Source organism: Pelodiscus sinensis, chromosome 13, assembly GCF_049634645.1.
Source record: "Pelodiscus sinensis isolate JC-2024 chromosome 13, ASM4963464v1, whole genome shotgun sequence".
NCBI lineage: Eukaryota > Metazoa > Chordata > Testudines > Trionychidae > Pelodiscus > Pelodiscus sinensis.
The window spans coordinates 2,403,279-2,422,009 of record NC_134723.1 but is presented as its reverse complement, the minus strand read 5'-3'; the positions used below and the strand labels follow the sequence as shown (position 1 = coordinate 2,422,009).

Below are 18,731 nucleotides of genomic sequence, written 5' to 3'. Positions count from 1 at the left end.
AGCCTCAATAATTCCTGGGTTTGGAGGGGGGGGTGTTGCTCCCCCTTCTTTTCCCCTCTAGCCTAGGCACATTCTAGTCTGTTACCCTAGTGAAAATCTGGAGTACGTTCTGCGAAACTCTTCTAGCTCTGAAGAGGTACAGCTCCACCGACGTCAATGGCTCTGATTTTTCCCACAGTGGTAGACCAGTTTGGGGCCAGGGTAACTTCAGCAGTGATCTAGGATTGGCACTGGTGTAACAGAGCAGACTCTGGTCCCTATTTTACTTGTGTTGGGGGGGAACGTCACAGCAGAAGGCCCCAAAGCTGGGGCTGACTTAGCCCAGCAGCAGGGATCGTACTATGCGGGTTTCCGCTGGGAAGGGGAGGGGGAATGGAGTTGACCTCATTTGAGAAGAGTTGGTCAAAAAGCCGACCAGGGGGAGCCTTTACCAAGGCGTCTTGAATATTTTAATGAGGGAGACAGCGTAGCTGGGATTAAAAAGTCTGAAAAGGTATATTTTGAAAAATATTTCCTGTTATTCCTGAAAGTCCGTTTCCCTGCCTTTTAGGAAGCAATTGAAAAGGGAATGCAGTTATGCTGGAACTCAGAAACAGTCCCAAAAAAAGGTCAACATTTTGCCTACGCCCAGAATGCAACCTGAGACCATTTAAAAATTCTGTAGCGGAATCCGAAATGTGTCTATAAACAGCTAAACTCAACAATTCATTCCCACTGCCACCATGACTCTGAAATACTCTGAGGGTGATCCCCTAATGTTTTTTAACCCAGGAGAATGGAGAGAAGCTGGAGAAAAAACAGATGTGCCTACCAACTGTATTTCACAATGTGAGTAAAAAGAAACGAGAAATATCTAGCTACATGCTGTTCATCCTTATGACTCGCAGGAACTCCTGTTCGTTCACTTCCCCATCTCCATCCACATCAGCTTCATCAATCATTTCCTGCAGAACAGTAAGGATACAGATTCCAGGTTAGGTGAGAAGATGGAATTCACCCCTTTACAGAGTTTCAGCACAAGGTCTATGCACCATTAAAAGCTCTCCACAAAACAGGACAAAATAATGCATAAGTCTTGTGCTGTATCTCTTCCAAGGGGCAAACTGCACCCACATGAAGCCCATTAAAACCGATTAGAGAAGGGAGAGGAATGGAAAGCAAAGAGAGATTTTCTTCAAGCAGCTTTCATATCCAAAGTGTTCAAAGCACTTCCACTGTACCATGCTATGCTTTGCGTAATACAGCCTGCAGACAGACGTTTCGGCTGTATTACAACAGTGCAAAGCCACAGCACTGCAACACCACTAACTCACTGGTGAGGGCACAGCAAAAAGTAGGACTGCAAGAAGTGGCTGGAGAAATAATGCATGGACTGTTGAATCCTTTTACATGTTGAGCTCTCCTCACCCAGAGTAATGAAAAAAACACCACACCACCACAGACTGCAAATGTCAGACTAAGAAGTGGGGGGAGGAATTACCTGTTAGATTTTTTTCCTTGTCTATTTTGCAGACTAAACACTGATTCTTGTAATGGTTTTATCAGCAAGACCTTCTACAGTCAGAAAATATACTACGGGTTCTGCTAATGTCCCGGTATGCCGGTCTAAAATTCCAACTGCTCTGTCTTTACAAAGCATTACTGACTGGTGATGATTTTATATAAACACATGCAGTGGAGACGGACTATCTCTGTCTAGGTGGTGCAAAAAGGAGAACTGCAAGGCCAAATGAGAGTTGCCACATACTAGAAATGGAACAATGCTCTCATGAGATGAGATGTAGCCATAATTGGCCATGAATCAATGATACATCTCTTTGCATTCCCCATTCACTGCATAGGAACTAAAGACAGTGAACACCTTTATTAGGTATACGGAAATGGGAAAGTTTCAGGAAAAACTCAAGGAAATAAAAAGATAAGAAAGGGATGTTCCAGCCTTGTCATTTATTAGGAGAATCCACACTAAGTAACAACAAATTTGTCATAGCACATCCTCTGTGTGTCAAACCCAATATCCTCCCTCCATCTCTGGCTAATATTTAATGCTTCAGATAAAGGCACAACCCCCCTCCCATGCTTTGCGAATTAGAGTAGCAATGAGGAGATGTCGTAGAAAGGTAAGATGAATTTAGAACACTGTGCAATTCCCTTAATAGCTAAATTAATCTTCCATGAAACAAGGACGCATGGCAACATTGCGCAAAGGCAAAGAGATGCACATTACAAACCTGCAGCTCCTCATCTGTGAGGTTTTCCCCAATCTCCCCGGCCACGCGTTTGAGATTTTCAAAAGAGATTTTGCCAGATCCGTTGTCATCAAACAGCTTGAAGGCTTTCAGAATGTCCTCTCTGGATTCTGGCTCAGACTTGACAAAGAAGCACAGGCTAATGTTACATCAACGTGAAGGGAAGCCACCAATCTTCTAACAACCCCCCTCTAAGAATCAATACTAAGAGGATAACTTGGAATCTGCCTGGCCACTGTAGCATTCATTTATTGCCACTATTTTACATTTGTCCTTCTCTTTTATTACTTAAGGAAATGCCATGAACAAAGCTGCCAGAAGAGGAAGGGGGACCAGGAGTGGGATGTCCTGGTAGTGGTCCAAATGAAGGATGAGGTGAATTAGATCTACTGAGCGAACAGGCAGCTGTCAGGGATAGCACAATAGGTAGTGCTCCAATGTTTCAGTGGCTCTTGCATAACGATTTATCTCTGGCTGTTAAATTGTTCGTTCTGAATGGGAAATGCTGGACTCTCTTGGGTCCAAAGTGCTCTCAACGCCCATCTAAGCCCTTTGTGTTAAGCATGCCCAGAACTTTTGTGGCTTGCCCAACTGACATACCATTTTCTGAGTCATCGCATACAAAAAGGAATCAAAGTTGATCTTCCCTGAGCCTTCCTTGTCAACTTCTGATATAATTTTCTTCATCTCTTCTTTCTTAGGTTCAGACCCAAGCGCCCTTATGGACACCTACAAACATGGAACACAGGCTGGCCATGCAAACAGAGGCAAAGCGGGGGAGACAATTCAAACTGTGGGGCACATGATGATAAAAATGGGGCTGGAGCCTTCCAGTGCTAAGGCACATCAAATAATAAATAAGAGCATGGCAAGGGGCATGATCAAGAGCAGGTGCCCCAGGCTGCCTGTGCTACACATGTAGAACTTATTCCAAAGATGACCCTGAAGGTTTGACCTTAGCAATTTATTTTTTAGCATTCCTCATTAAAGCATCCAGTTTACAGCACAAATGAGTTAGACTGTACTAGCCCAACCTCTGAATCCCTCTGCCAGTCACACGGAGTTTATAATGCTTTTCTCTCCTTTGTGTCTGTGTGTCAGCCCCAGATACACACAGGAGAAATTGACTTATTAGCCAGAGGAAATGGCAAAACTGAGAATGACTGCCAGAACCGCTATGTGAACAAACTGTGGCGAGGGGGAACAGAAGAAAATGTTTTCCTTTCTCTAAACTGTTCAGTTGCACTCACCTTGGATGACTTATGCAATCAAAGTAGGTCACACGCTTTCAGACTTAAGCGTGACTTTTAAGTGGACAGTGTCCTTTTAATATTGTATGAGAGAGAGACAGCATTTAACATTGGAGAAACATGCCAGAGCAACAGCCCCAAAGGCCGACTCTGTTTATCTGGAACATAGAAACAGATACAAAATGGACTACAGCAATGCAGGCTTCTGCCATCCTGATCTTCCAATGTGCCTCAAACTTGGTATCACCCATGGCGCTCTCTCTGTTCTACTGTCCGCTGCTCTAGGCCTTTTGGGGACAAGCACACAGCGTATCTGCCACTTCTTGCTTGCCTTCAAGTCTTTCACATCCACGGTGCCGGTGCCATCAGTGTCAAGCAAATCAAAGACCTCTCGCAACTGCTGTTTCTGTTCTTCAGTGAGTACCAGCTTAGGAGCCACTTTCTTTTTCCGGGTCGCTGGCCCTTCAATCCCTTTCTTGGAGATGGAAGCCTTGGAACCATTCGTAGAAGAACACAAGACCAAGTGGATGACTAGCATCAGGGATTCAGCCACCCTGCCTGTCCCACCCCATGTCCCCCAGAGCACCTACAAGGGTGCATCTGCACTGCATTACAAACCTGGAACCCAGCGGGTGGCCTCTGTTTCCAAGCCCTCACTTGAGTGACCACCCTGCACTATAAACCTGGGCTTAGAATTGCTGGACCCCGGACTCAAAGCCACGCTGACCCCACAAGGCCTCGCTTGGGTCGGAGCTTGGGCCAGCCCCACCTGGGGGAAAGGGACCCCCTAAGACTCAGACCGCCTGGGGGGCTCGGTCCAACCCCACGGGGGGGCCTAAAGGCCAGTGCCAAATGGGGAGGGGGGCTCGATCCAACCCCACGGGGGGGGGGGGCCTAAAGGCCAGTGCCATGGGGGGAGGGGGGCTCGGTCCAGCCCCACGGGGGGGCCCTAAAGGCCAGAGCCACGGGGGGGCCCTAAAGGCCAGTGCCATGGGGGAAGGGGGGCTCGGTCCAGCCCCACTGGGGGGCTCTAAAGGCCAGTGCCATGGGGGAGGGGGGCTCGGCCCAGCCCCACGGGGGGGCTCTAAAGGCTAGTGTCATGGGGGGAGGGGGGCTCGGTCCAGCCCCACGGGGGGGCTCTAAAGGCCAGTGCCATGGGGGGAGGGGGGCTCGGTCCAGCCCCACTGGGGGGCTCTAAAGGCCAGTGCCATGGGGGGAGGGGGGCTCCGTCCAGCCCCACGGGGGGGGGCTCTAAAGGCCAGAGCCATGGGGGGAGGGGGGCTCGGTCCAGCCCAACGGGGGGGCTCTAAAGGCCAGTGCCATGGGGGGAGGGGGGCTCGGTCCAGCCCAACGGGGGGGCTCTAAAGGCCAGTGCCATGGGGGGAGGGGGGCTCGGCCCAGCCCCACTGGGGGGGGCCCTGAGGCCGCGGGGGGAGGGGCGCTGCCCCGTCACTGTGCCGGGGGGGGGTTCCAAGCCGGGCCCCAGGCAGCCCCCCCCGCCCCACTCACCATGGCGCCGCACCCGGCAGGGGCAGTAGAGAGCCCGCAACAATCCCCTGCAGCCCATTGGCTAAACCCGGCCCGGCCGCTACTATGGCAACGGCGTGGCGATTGGTCGAGGGGCGTAGAGGGCGGGTCGTGGGGGCGGGAGCCCGAAGCGGCGCCGATTGGCTGGAGCGGCGGTGACGCACTTAGGGAAGCCCCTGGGGTTCCCCCTGCAACTGAGCCTAGCCGGAGCCAGCGGCTGAGCAGCCAGCTCAGCCCGGGATGCGACCAGCGGGCCCGGTGGGGGAGGTCGGAGAGCGGGCTCTAAGGGGAACCCCCCAAATCCAGGCTACACGTGGGGGCACTGGCTCTCCTGGGGCGGGTCCCCAGGCTGTGCCGGGCAGGGCCTGGGGTTCGCAGCGATCTGCCCGCAGCAGGGTTATGCACAGAGGCCAGAGTCTGAGAAGCCTCTAGGATTGCAGCTGCCTTTAACGTTCATTCCTAATTAACTCGCACAGCTGCGGCTGCAAATGCTCAGAAGAACTCAGCCTCTCCCCTCAACTCCTGCGCGGCGCGGCCGGGGAAGGTGCCAGGCCTCCTCGCTCCGAAACAAAGCTTGGAATCTTGCTCCAAACGAAAACCCGGCTCTAATCTCAACAGAGGTGCTGCTACGCTTTTAGAAAAACGGGAAAATCCCTTTTTCTGGCTTGGATATATTCCTTTATTTTGGTTTACAATACAATCCAGTCCTATAGGCCGCCAGCCAGTGCTCCGGAGATGTGTACCATACATTTACAAACACAATAACGTGAACTTTTTTAGCAGGGGGCTGGATTCGATGGCCTCCCGAGGTCTCTTCCAGCCCTAGGAATCTATGAGTTACAAAGCACCTTCCAGAGCAGCATCAGTTCTCCTTCCCGGCCTTGTCTAACCGCACATGGTGCAACCCGTCTAGCTGAAAATCCCAGCCCGCTTTGCTCCGAGACAAACTTGCCTTTGACAGCCTCTGCTGAGCTTTGCAACATACCCTGAAAGGTCAACCAATTGGGACTACCGGGAGGGAGGGAGGGATGAAAGGGGCCCCGGCAGAGCAGGTGCTCCTTTTAGACATGTCCAGCTCAAGGGCCTCTGCTCGCAGCAGCACAACATGGGCTGAGGGGCCTTTCAGGGAGGCAGCTTTATAGGCCAAAGCCAGCCCCTTAAACTCCCCCCAGAAACCAACCCACAGATCCTGGAGTGTAGGAAACACGAGCTGCCACTCGCGGCAGGGCTAACATGAGCAAGCAGGCACCCTATCCTGCACCAGCTCAGATGAAAATGCAGCTCCATGGCTTGTTAGGTAACAGACACAAGCAAGCCCCCCCCCCCCCGGCCAACATGCCCCACGGACACACAAACTGTGCTTCCCCTGCCGTTGTGCACACAGCTCTGGAATACAGGCGCTCTACTTTTACAGACGCCCCTTTCGATAACTCCACACACGTTCCATGCGTTCTTTCTAGCCCTCGGCGAGGCCAGGCCGGAATTCAGCGTAATGTCACCCTAGGCCTCGCTTACATTAGCAAAAATCCCCAAGTCATTCCCTGGGGCAGCCACAGCACTGATGCGGGTAGGGCTCCTACGCGCGAAGCGCTATCTGGTCTAGCTCGGCTATAGGACAGTAAAACATCTCTGCGGTTTATCCTCGTGCCGCCCACCGGGGGGCGACGCGCGGCTACGAACGAGAAGGCGGATTGCTGCAAATGGAGATGTCCCCTTGGAGATTTATGCTTCCCAGGACGTCCGCACCCTGGCCTGGGGGACGGCGTCTCTCTTGTGGATGTGTCGCACCATTTGGTACGTGTTAAAGGCCAGGGTGGCGCTTGGGCTGCCCTGGGGCTGCTGCTTCTCAACGTGCAGGTTTAGGAAGGAGACGTGGCTGTACAGACGCGAGGAAACCTGGTCGCTCGCCAGCATGCCGCGCTGGCTGGGCAGCAGGGAGCAGGGGTGCGTCTCTGTAGCTGGCTCGCTCTCCGTGCTCCTAGGAGAAAAGGGACACAACCCCCCGTGACAGTTCAAACCGCTCTGACCTTCAAAGCCAGGGGCGGGAAGGCGGAAGGGAGCAGCTCCAAGCAGAGGGCTGTCTCCTCCCCATGCCAGGCTGTCAGGCGGCACAGTCTGAAAGGGGCACTGGCAACGTTTGCTGCTTCCCCTTCCTGGCAGCTTTTATCTTTGCTGGGGAGGAGCTGGTCAGCACCTTGTGGAGCTCTGCTTTCCCACCGCATCCAGGGTCGGGCTCACCCACCAAGCACCCCTGCTGGGACCAGCGGGGAGGCGGAGATGCTATGGTTGCCAACAGCATTCGCTGGTGTCCGGCTTAATCTCCTGGAGGCCTCCGAGGCCAATCTGGGAGATTTTAAACCACTGAAAGTTCAGCAGTGCCCAGGCCCTGCGCTGCTCCTGGAAGTGGCTGGCCTGTTCCCATGCCTGCGGCCCCCAGGCAATGCCCCCACCCCAAGCACTGATTCTGCAGCTCCCATTGGCTGAGAACCACAGCCAATGGGAGCTGCGGGGGGCAGTGCCTATGGGCAAGGGTAGCATGCAGAGACTCCTGGCTCCATGCCCCTACGGGCCACAGGGACATGCTGGCCATTTTGGGAGCCACACAGAGCCAGGCCAGGCTTGGAGCCTGCCTTATCTCTACTGCACCGGCGAGCGGGAGCTGCCCAAGTTAAGCGTTGCCCAGTTGGGAGCCCATGCTCCTCTCCCCAACTCTCTGCTCCAGCCCTAAACCACTTCCTGAAGTCAGCCCCCTGACCCCCCCTCCTCCAACCCAACCCTGAGCCGTCTCCTGCACCCAAACTCCTCCCAGAACCTGCATCCCCTTCCTGCACCCCAACCTCAGCCCGGAGCCCCCCTCCCACATTCCGAACCCTCAGCCCCAGCCCAGAGCCTGCACTCCAACCCCTTGCCCCACCCCGGTGAAAGTGAGTGAGGGCAGGTGAGAATGAACGGAGGAGGGAGGGGTGATGGACTGAGCGAGGGCAGGTGAGAATGAACGGAGGAGGGAGGGATGATGGAGTGAGGGAGGGCAGGTGAGAATGAACGGAGGAGGGAGGGGTGATGGAGTGAGGGAGGGCAGGTGAGAATGAACGGAGGAGGGAGGGGTGATGGAGTGAGGGAGGGCAGGTGAGAATGAACGGAGGAGGGAGGGATGATGGAGTGAGGGAGGGCAGGTGAGAATGAACGGAGGAGGGAGGGGTGATGGAGTGAGGGAGGGCAGGTGAGAATGAACGGAGGAGGGAGGGGTGATGGAGTGAGGGAGGGCAGGTGAGAATGAACGGAGGAGGGAGGGGTGATGGAGTGAGTGAGGGCAGGTGAGAATGAACGGAGGAGGGAGGGATGATGGAGTGAGGGAGGGCAGGTGAGAATGAACGGAGGAGGGAGGGGTGATGGAGTGAGGGAGGGCAGGTGAGCATGAACGGAGGAGGGAGGGGTGATGGAGTGAGGGAGGGCAGGTGAGAATGAACGGAGGAGGGAGGGGTGATGGAGTGAGGGAGGGCAGGTGAGAATGAACGGAGGAGGGAAGGGTGATGGAGTGAGGGAGGGCAGGTGAGAATGAACGGAGGAGGGAGGGGTGATGGAGTGAGGGAGGGCAGGTGAGAATGAACGGAGGAGGGAGGGGTGATGGAGTGAGGGAGGGCAGGTGAGAATGAACGGAGGAGGGAGGGGTGATGGAGTGAGGGAGGGCAGGTGAGAATGAACGGAGGAGGGAGGGGTGATGGAGTGAGGGAGGGCAGGTGAGAATGAACGGAGGAGGGAGGGGTGATGGAGTGAGGGAGGGCAGGTGAGAATGAACGGAGGAGGGAGGGGTGATGGAGTGAGGGAGGGCAGGTGAGAATGAACGGAGGAGGGAGGGGTGATGGAGTGAGGGAGGGCAGGTGAGAATGAACGGAGGAGGGAGGGGTGATGGAGTGAGGGAGGGCAGGTGAGAATGAACGGAGGAGGGAGGGGTGATGGAGTGAGGGAGGGCAGGTGAGAATGAACGGAGGAGGGAGGGGTGATGGAGTGAGGGAGGGCAGGTGAGAATGAACGGAGGAGGGAGGGGTGATGGAGTGAGGGAGGGCAGGTGAGAATGAACGGAGGAGGGAGGGGTGATGGAGTGAGGGAGGGCAGGTGAGAATGAACGGAGGAGGGAGGGGTGATGGAGTGAGGGAGGGCAGGTGAGAATGAACGGAGGAGGGAGGGGTGATGGAGTGAGGGAGGGCAGGTGAGAATGAACGGAGGAGGGAGGGGTGATGGAGTGAGGGAGGGCAGGTGAGAATGAACGGAGGAGGGAGGGGTGATGGAGTGAGGGAGGGCAGGTGAGAATGAACGGAGGAGGGAGGGGTGATGGAGTGAGGGAGGGCAGGTGAGAATGAACGGAGGAGGGAGGGATGATGGAGTGAGGGAGGGCAGGTGAGAATGAACGGAGGAGGGAGGGATGATGGAGTGAGGGAGGGCAGGTGAGAATGAACGGAGGAGGGAGGGGTGATGGAGTGAGTGAGGGGAGGGCAGGGCCTCAGTGAAGGGGAGGGCAGGGGCGGGGACCAGGGTTTGGGTGTTTGGGATTTGTATGATTAGGCAGTTGGCAGCTTGAACCAGACCTGGGGCAGAGATACACTGGGGAGGGGCAGCAGGACGGGGGGGCATCTTGGGGAGCAAACAGAAGATGGAGGAACTTCTGGAGGGGATGAGGAGGGCAGGTTTTAGGGAAGGGAGGAGGAAATGGGCGGGGAGAAGCAGCCGGGAAGTCAGAGGGAGGGAGAGCGTGTGAGGGTTTCACGGGGGAGACGCAAGGAAGAGGACGGAGGGACAATTTGCAAAGCTGTCCCGGATGTGCCTTTGCTGCCCTTTTGCAAAAAGCTCCATTTCTGCGACGCGAAGGGCCAAGTCCCCCAGAGGACTTACAGGGCGGCGTTGAACTTCCTGCGTAAGAGGAAGTCAATGACATCAGGCTCCGTCTGAAACAGCCTCCGGAGGACGTCGTGCTGCACCTCGGGGGGTACCTGCAGAGCAGCAATGGGCAGAGACAACTCAGCCACGACTCCAAACACAGCAGGATTGAATTCCCCACCCGACGCCTTGTTCCGCAGACACAGCGCTGACTTCACGTGGGCACGATACTGCCCCCCTCTCTCGGGAGTCTGAGCAGAGCCGGGCCCAGGCTGCCCCGTCAGTCTGGGAGAAAAGGTTGCAGGGATTCCTAGACAATGGGCCACGTGGACAGTAAAGGATTTACCGTTGTACCAGGAGGACCGAGCAGTGGGCCCAAATTAAGGCTACTGTTGTGCTTCCACGTTCCACCACGTGTCCCTGAAGCCATGGCTTGTGGGAGATTTTGAAAGGGGAGCCCATGTGGAACTGTGGGAGATGTCAAACTCCCACGAGGCCATAAACTCCCACCAGCCCTAATTTGCATGCCACGTCACCTGGCGAGATTTCCGCTGCAGCTTTGGACGTCAGCACCTGGCATCTGGCTCGCACGGTGCAGGCAGGCTGGGGCCGCTCCCGGCAAGCCAGGGGAAAATTAGGAAATGCGATCATGGCAAATGCCTCCCTCCCTACCGTGAACAAGGCGTCGTAGTTCTCAATCAGACGCTGGAGGACAAGGATGATGGACGCGCTGTCTTCCATGTCCACAGCCTGGGCGCTGGGGTCTTTCTCCAGAGGCTTCTCTCTTTGCAGGAGGTTGGGGCCAAAAATTGTAGCCAAATTTGAGACTGTCATTTTATTTCCGGGAATCTAACAACCAAGCACAGAAATTAGCATCAGACACCAGCCGGTGACTCAACTCGCTCCGGTGCTCGCCCTCACCCCGTGACCGAGGCTAAAGGAAGGCGGCTGGGGCCCCTTCCCAGGAGAAGAACAGGGCAACGGCTCTCTGACCTGGTGAACTCCAGCAGAACACTCACACCAGGCAGTGTCTTCAAGCTGCCTCCCTCCTACCTTCGATAATCCCTCAGTCCGACTGTTCTACCTGTCCCACCTGCTGCTGGGATCTTAGGTTCACCGCTCAACTCAAAGTAACAAATAACCTTTCCAGAGCCCATTCCACCCCCATGACACTTCCCAAACTATACAGCAGAACAACTTCCCCTGCCATATCTGGGGTGGAACATGACTGCTATTTAACAATATACAGAAGCCTGTGGAACTCCTTGCCAGATGATGCTGTGAAGGCCAGGACTTTAACAGGGTTCAAAAAAGAGCTAGATAAATTCCTGGAGGTTAGCTCCATCAATGGCTATTAGCCAGGATGGGTAGGAATGGTGGCCCTAGCCTCTGTTTGTCAGGAAAGGGGCGAGGGGGGAGGGATCAGGTGATAATCCTCTGTTCTGTTCACTCCCTCTCAGGCACCTGGTATTGGCCGTGGTCGGCAGACAGGACACTGGGCTAGATGGACCTTTGGTCTGACCCAGCTGAGCGTTCTTATGTTCTTAAACCAAACCAAAGGGCTCAGGGTGGGAAGCAGACAATAACATAACATATGCAGGATACCCAACTGTAGCGGCACAGGCAATTTAGAAAGGCTGCACGTAAACCATCTTGCTTACAGCCTCTGAATGGAAACTCAGCCAGGGCATCAGGGATACTTTCCCAGTTCTTGCATGAGATCTTTACAGCCCCACAGATGGGTACATTTCAGTTCTCTCTCGTCTGGCACAAAGCCCCTTGGCTCCAGCAGCTCCCTCCAGGGCCTGCTGACTAGTGGTCCTGGGCTCATGCAGCAGGAAGAGGGCTCCTGCCAAGCCACCAACACCAGCTGCTCCTCTGTGTAGGTTTCCCCGGAAATTCTGTACCCACCCTCCTTTGGCTTCCTCGATCGGACAGGCTCCCAGCACACAGTGGTACGGCTGGAGGCGCGCACAGGAGCTGGGATGGCCCAGGTGGTTTTCAGAAAGGGGGAGTCCACGTTTCCATGTTTAGCTTAACCGTTTAGAACAAGCCCTGAAACTTGTTTTCAACCCCCTTCGTCCCTGGGCAATGTGAACCGGACTCACGCAGAATGAGTGCAGAGTGCCGGGGGCAGAATAATTAACCAGAGGCCTTCGGTTCTGACGCAGGTTACCAGCCGTCAGAGTGTGCTGGAGACCAGAGGGGCAAGAGGCAGGCCACGGCCTGACATGGCAAGACTGTAGCTTGTACGCACTCCCATCACAACATAAAGCCACTCTGCTGAAACCACGGGGAATCCTTTGGGAACACGGAGCTCAGATACGGCAAGAACTGGGAAAAGCAGAGAGGCCTGGACGACTGGCAAGCCATTACCTCCTGTCCCTCTGGACCGGTGGAGTCCTGGGCATGTTGGGCCACCGTGTGGAGGAACTGCAGGAGCTGGTACAGGGTGTCACTGTTACAGGGTGGCAGGAGGTACACCAGCAGCTGCAGCACGGACAGCTGGGCCCCGCGTTCCAGGCCTAGCCAGAGAAAAACGAGCAATTTAGACCCGAGACTGACAAGACAGACAGGCGCATCCAGACGTGTTGCTCTCACGTGAGCCGATTTCCTAAGCAGCCAGACAAGCACCATGGCCACAGGAACCCACTCTTCCCGTGCACGGGAGTCCCACAACAGCCCACTGGTGGCTTTCATGCACCCTCCTGTCAGAGACAGGCATCCGGGCGGGATCCAGTCAATAACTCTCTTCCCCTGTGCCTAAGGAAGCAGCCTGGAGGCGAGAACGCTGCAAGCTCTATGGTCTGTCATTCCCAGCAGAACCATTCCTCCAACACAGATTGTTAAAGCACAGGAAGGGACAGTCGTAAGATGACTGAAAGCTCCTCTTGAGAGCATGGTCCCAGATTGTGAACTCCCCTTTCCTCACCACACCGTCTCAGGAGAGGTGTTTTATGTGTGTCAGAAACAAGCATCTTTAACAGGAGAAACAACCTGTCTGTCCCCTCCCTTCTCCGGGCACCTCACAGCCAAGTAGCTACAGTCTGATTGGTCAGTGGGCCAATCCCACTGCATTTTCATAGAGTCAAATTTCAGGCCTTGCAGCTAGGCATAAGGAATGCAGGTCACACCTACAGGTGGAGCGACTGTGTCCTGGAAAGGGGTGACACTGAAAGAACAGACTCACTGCGAGCTCCAGTGCAACGCAGGGGCGAAGAGAGTGAGTGTGAATTGTAGCTGTGCAAACACAGGCATGTTAAATGGGAGTGGCTCTATTGGCAACACTGGTGAGGCCACTTCTGGATACAGAGTCCAGTTCTGGTGTCCACGTGTCACACTGACAGACTCCAATTGTCTGTGGGCGGAATCAAACCTGGGACCTCTGGAGCTTAGCGCATGAGCTGTCACCACCTGAGCGAAACACCAGCTCTTAGCTACGGCTGTAGTGCAGACTCATTCTCTCTGTGAGTGGTCTCAGGCAAAGGGCTACAATTGCCTTTGTAAGGTATCCAGCCTAGTTCTGATACAAAACTTCTGTTAGTACAAATGTTTAATCATTTCTCAGATTTTCTGCCGGGGGGGGGGGGGGGACGAGTGAGTTATGCGGGTGTTTCACGGGAGAGACAGACTTTGAAGGCCAAAGGAGGAGCTGGAGACTCGGGGACACCAAGACTCTATCAAATGGGCCCTTTCTAAAGGAGACTAGTGCAGGACAGACAGACGGACATGAAGTTAAAAGCAAGCTCCCCACACTGGGACAGACAGGGTAGCTCGAAACGACACCAGGAAGGGGGCACCATGCTATGGATACCGGATGACAAAGAAAACAACTTCCAGATAAACAGATGTTACAAGAACCGATTGTGACGGATGAGAGCTGATGGAGGATGGGAGAAAAGCCCTATAAAAGAGGGGCTGTCTGGCAGGAATCTTTGGGGTTTGCCGTGGCAAGCTCAGAGCATCGGTTCGGACCAAAAGAAGCCTTGCTCCTCTCTCCCTCGCATTTAACTCGCCTGGCCAGTGAGCAACAGACTGGTAACGATAAACATCACAACAGTGTGTGAGTGTGTGTTACATTATCAATAAGTGTGGTGTTTTGCCTTATCCCCCCGTGTGATTCTTTCAAGTAGAACAAGCCAGCATGTTGGGCTCTATCCATCTCTGCACAGGTTTCTGCTCTGACTCAGACTGTTCTTTACTTTTTCGCTCCCTGGGTGAGGCCTTGTTTTGCCTTTAGCAGCTGCTCTGGTCAATTTTTCTCTTTCCTACGGTTTCCCACCTTTCATCCCTGCCAGCAACGGGATCCGCCTGCTCATGCCAGCCAGCCAGCGGTCCAGTGACTCACTCTCCTCTTTCTGCAGCCAGGCGTTTCAGATTTTTAACGACGGCTTGAATTTCACCGTTTATAGACTGTGACGCCAAGAAGGGTCTTTTCCCCCTTTGTCCCCAAGCTGTTTCCTCAGAGCTAAACTCCATCCCAGAGACAAATACCGCTTCCTGCTGCTTATTTCATCTGACATTTCAAAGCGCTGTTGTCTTTTCTTCCCCTCCTCTTTAGAAGAGGGAACATGATTCCTTCTGCTCTGCTTCTGATCTGGAGAGAAATCCTATTCTGTTCCAAAAAATCCAGTAGCCCTGTAGCACCTTAGAGACTAACAAAATAGATCTAATATATACAGTGTGTGGATGCAGGCCTGCCCGCATGCAGCCTGTCTGCCCGGAGGCGGTCACGTGGCTGCTGCTTTGTGTTGACAGGGCTGCAAGCGGCCCATGGGCCGTGGGTTGAGAACGAAGCTACTTACAGGCTGTGCGGACAAAGGCTGGATAGAGCTCCCTGGGAATCAGGGAATCAGGCATGTCCCGGAAAAACTCTTTGAGCAGGGCCGCCACGTCGTGGACACAATGGCTGTCATCCAAGAAAACATCAAATCCCCGGTCGAACGCTTCCCGCAGCTTGGATAACGGGGAGAAAAAGAGAAGAAAAGGCAAGCGCTCAGCAGTCATTCCTCCATCCAGCTGCCTGGGGCCCTGCCCCCTATATCGCGTGTTTCTTTTCTCTCTTGCCTGCCCTTCCCCGCTGCACCCCACCAATGCTCCCCGTGCAGCCCCATCCACGCGATCCCCTCGCCTGACTCTTCGCTTGGGGCAGAGCAGGGATACGTTACGACTGGGTCAGGGAAGCGTGGGCTAGTGCTGTTAGGAGCATTCCTGATCCTGCCCCAGGGCGGGACCGTGTTTCACTGCGCACACAAGCGAGAACAGATTGTGTTACAGCACGTGGGACTCGCAGCCCTGGATACAGCCACCCAGAAATCTGGTTCCTATTGCAGGCTAGGCAAGAACTACTCTACAAACGGCGTGGGGAGCTACCTGCTGAACCCTTTTCTTGGAGCTACCAACACGGAAAATGCCCACGGTCTGGAGACCTGAAAGAGAGAACAGGGTTGTAAACAGCTCGGTAGCCAACTGAATGTCTCTACTTCTTCACAGCCCGGCCTGGTCTGTGCCAGGTGGGCACTGGGTGCTTTGCCATTAGCTATAGGGGAAGGTGTTGCTCCATTCAAACTCCCAATGTCAGTAACCCCCTCCTTTGTCCCCCAGGGTAACACCTACAATGAATTAGCCATGCCCTGAATCTCCCTGTCAGCTGTGCGCTTGTGCGGCCACTCACGAGAGATTCAGTTGCCGCCCACATGATTAGCCCAGGGCCCAGCTAGGTTTGTTTCTCCTGGTGGTGCACATCCACACATGCCTCAGTGCACATACATTTATTCCACACACAAATAGGAAAGATGAGAGGGAACATTGCTCCTGGGTACCTGGCCTCCAGCCTCTGCTACTTCCTCTATTATCTGGATGCCGGGGGGGCTCTGCCCAGACTCTACACTGAGTGTGGGAACAAACACTGGTTTGAGAATAGCTCTAGAGCTGGCTTCAGGTGCCAGGCCGAAGCCATGTCTCCACGACAGGTGCTAGAGTCGCAGAGCTACAGTGGATGGTTTCTACAGTGACAGAAGGGGGTTGCTATTAAGGGATGTAAAGGGTTAACCGGTCAACTGGTTACCCAGTAAGCATGCGCCTTACCAGCATGTTTACCAGGGTAACCAGTTAACAAGCAGGGGGCAGCTCCGGCCAGTCCCACCCGGGCCAGAGCAGCCCCCCGCCGTGGGATCACGGTGAACCCGTTCAACGTTCCGTTTAACCAGCTAACTTTGTAACTGGGGTTTTACATCCCCTGTCCTCTACGTCCGCACCCCCCCTCTGAGCAGCAGTGGCCAGGCCGACCTGGATGCACCTACCCCAGACACGAGGCCGGGCATGCCTACGATGCTCCTCGGGGAAAGTTATAACGTTTTCACACCCCTTACCAACTCATGCCAAAAACTCTGGGGACGGAGGAACCTCAAACAGCGTCAGAGACTCGGGAAAGGCCTTGGCGTGTGGGGTGGATAGCCAGTCTGGCCATCGCAAAGGGAGATTACTGTGGGCCTTGGAGGGGGAGAGGGTCTGTCCCTCCACCCCTCTAGCAGGGGGCTGGAGAGAGGGGTTTGCGTAGGATGGAAATGAGATTCTTAAGACTAAGGGGGGATTCTCCCCCAGACTTGCCCCGATTCTCTGCAGGCCTGAGCAGCCCCCACCTGGAGAGACCCAGGGGAGGGCCAAGACACAGGACGAAGGCTCTTGGCTGCAAACAAGTGAACCAAAGAGCAGAGGGTCAGGACAGGCTGCGTCCCAAGCTCCCGGGCGGTGGCCAGGAGTTCCAGGGGCCTGACGTGACACCGCGTCCTCACTCCCCAGGGATCCCAGTGACGAGCGGGAAAAGCTACTTTACCGTGAGCCTCAATGTGCTGGCAACATCTGTCCACGACGCGGGGCACCTGCCTGTAGATGGGATTGAGGCTCAGGGCCTTGTTCCTCTCCCGGGTTCTCCTGGGGTTCAGCTCGTTGGGGTGGGACAGCTGCAGAGCAGCCAGCAGCCGGGAGGCGTTGTCACCCAGGTCAGTAATGGAGTCCACAGACACCGCCCCCTGCAATGAACATCAGAACCAGAGTGGGTCAGACCATGCCCCATCCACAGTGGCCAGTACCACGTGCCTCAGAGGGAGGGAACACAACAGGGAATCCTCATGCAATCCTTCCCATCACCCACCTCCATAGAAGCAGAGGCCAGGGACACCTTTCCCACCCATGCTGGCTACTAGCCATTGATGGACCTAACCTCCATGAATCTATCTAGCTCTTTTTGGAACCCTGTTAAAGTTCTAGCCTTCATCACATCCTCTGGCAAGGAGTTCCACAGGTTGAGCTGTGGGACACAGCCATGCCGTGGGAGATCCAGAGATCACTTTCCCACCTCACCCCTGTACTGGCATGGCCTACCTCACCCACCTACTGCCTCTCAGATCTGACCCAGAGATTGGCCCCCGACCAGGCTTTTCCTTCACCCGCTTGTTCCATTTTCAAACCCTTTCATGTTTTAATGCAGCGAGGAGCAGCCCAGGCTGTGCGCGGGCTGCACGAGGGGCCCTCCTCCAGCTCCGTGGTCTTCACGATTGTCAGAACCACGCCGGTCTCCCGGGAGAGAGTGGTTTTGCTCACTGGCCCTAGAATGCGGGGAGGTGCCGACGGAACAGCAGCAGCCCGGGGATGGGCTGCAGAGGGAGCCCCCGGCTTTTCCAGTCAATGGCGGGCGCAATCAGCCCACACCTCACATGCCCGTGCTTCGCACGCGGGTCGCCGTGGCTCTCTTCGCTGGAGGGGTTTCCTTACCTTGCGGGGAGGGGAGGGAAGAAACGAGGCGGAGAGATACCAGCGGAATCTGGCAACCCTGCATGCGGGCAACGGTAAAGAAAAGGTCTCGCGGGCCGTACGGAGAGCCCCAACGGGCGCCATGCAGCCCACGGGCCATACGCCGCCCCCACCGCCTGAGTGTCTCCCATGCAATAGGGGTTTGTGCCAGTTTCCTCCTCCTCCCTCGACTGCATCCCGGGCTGTCTCCTCCCCTCCAGGCCTCCAGCTCACAAGCAAGCTGCTTCGGGCAGGGGCTGGCTCATATTCTGAGTTTAGGCCACTGCCCCCAGCACTTGGTGCTGCTGGAAGCCAGCTGGGCTCCCCAGCCCAAGGCTGAGAGAAGCCAGAGGACCGAACTCGCCCAGCGTGGCCCTGCAACAAAAGCCCTTGGGGAACAGCATTGGGGGTGGGAGGGCCAGTGTCCCCCTCCGGCCTGGCGTGACGGCAGCTTGCTCCCCGCACGGTTTCATTCTCGCTCGACCGGCCCCGCAGCCGTACCCTTCGCTGGCTCCGGGACACGTTGTCCAGGAAAGAAGGTGAGAGCGGCGCGTCGGCGAACTCCACGCTGGGCCCCGCCATGCAGCCTCTGCCGAAAGGGGATTTCTTCTCCATCTGAGCTCGAAATCTGGTCACGGTGGCTTCCACCTCCAGCCAGTCCCGGCGGCTGCCTTTCATGGCTTCCTGCATTTGCTTGTGCGCCCGGTCATTGGCAATCACCTGGGAGAGCTGGATCCCGAAGGCCTGGGGGCCACGGTCTGTAACACACACAGCACAGCTGGAAATGCCCAGGCAGGGCCCGTGGCCTGCAGGCAGAGAGGAGACACGCAGAAAGGGGTAGTAACAACCCCTCCCTCCAGCCAGGGCTGCAACCCCACAACACTACACTCGGCATCAGCAAAGGCAGAGTCAGGCGACCCGGGGCCCTTGGCGCACCCCCCCCCATGGGGTTCCCATTGTGGCCCCCTCATTCAGGGGGCAGGAGTCGGACTCAGAAAAGCCTCAGCACAAGGCGGCCAGGCCCAGCACGCCGGGTCAGAAA

At 55.6% G+C, this 18,731-nt stretch overlaps 2 protein-coding genes across 4 annotated transcripts in view; both read right to left on the bottom strand.

Annotated features, from left to right (window-relative positions):
* Window positions 1–798: 798 nt before the first annotated feature.
* LOC102448166 (uncharacterized) lies at window positions 799–4,110 on the bottom strand. Its single transcript, XM_006118098.4, is given in 5 exon segments — window positions 799–944; window positions 2,232–2,369; window positions 2,850–2,978; window positions 3,831–4,046; window positions 4,048–4,110. Coding segments are annotated over 5 exon segments (633 nt in total). The 3' UTR covers window positions 799–857.
* Window positions 4,111–5,681: 1,571 nt separating this feature from the next.
* Window positions 5,682–18,731, bottom strand: part of ARHGAP36 (Rho GTPase activating protein 36) — a 28,383-nt gene continuing 15,333 nt past the window's right edge. For all 3 annotated transcript variants that reach the window (XM_075896657.1, XM_075896659.1, XM_075896658.1), the window contains 8 exons: window positions 18,191–18,447; window positions 16,734–16,929; window positions 15,272–15,327; window positions 14,704–14,854; window positions 12,275–12,423; window positions 10,571–10,747; window positions 9,914–10,011; window positions 5,682–7,004 (listed from right to left, as the gene is read on the bottom strand). In XM_075896657.1, coding sequence (XP_075752772.1) covers window positions 6,749–7,004; window positions 9,914–10,011; window positions 10,571–10,747; window positions 12,275–12,423; window positions 14,704–14,854; window positions 15,272–15,327; window positions 16,734–16,929; window positions 18,191–18,447 — 1,340 coding nt within the window. In that variant the 3' untranslated portion in view covers window positions 5,682–6,748. The remainder of the gene's footprint in view (window positions 7,005–9,913; window positions 10,012–10,570; window positions 10,748–12,274; window positions 12,424–14,703; window positions 14,855–15,271; window positions 15,328–16,733; window positions 16,930–18,190; window positions 18,448–18,731) is intronic.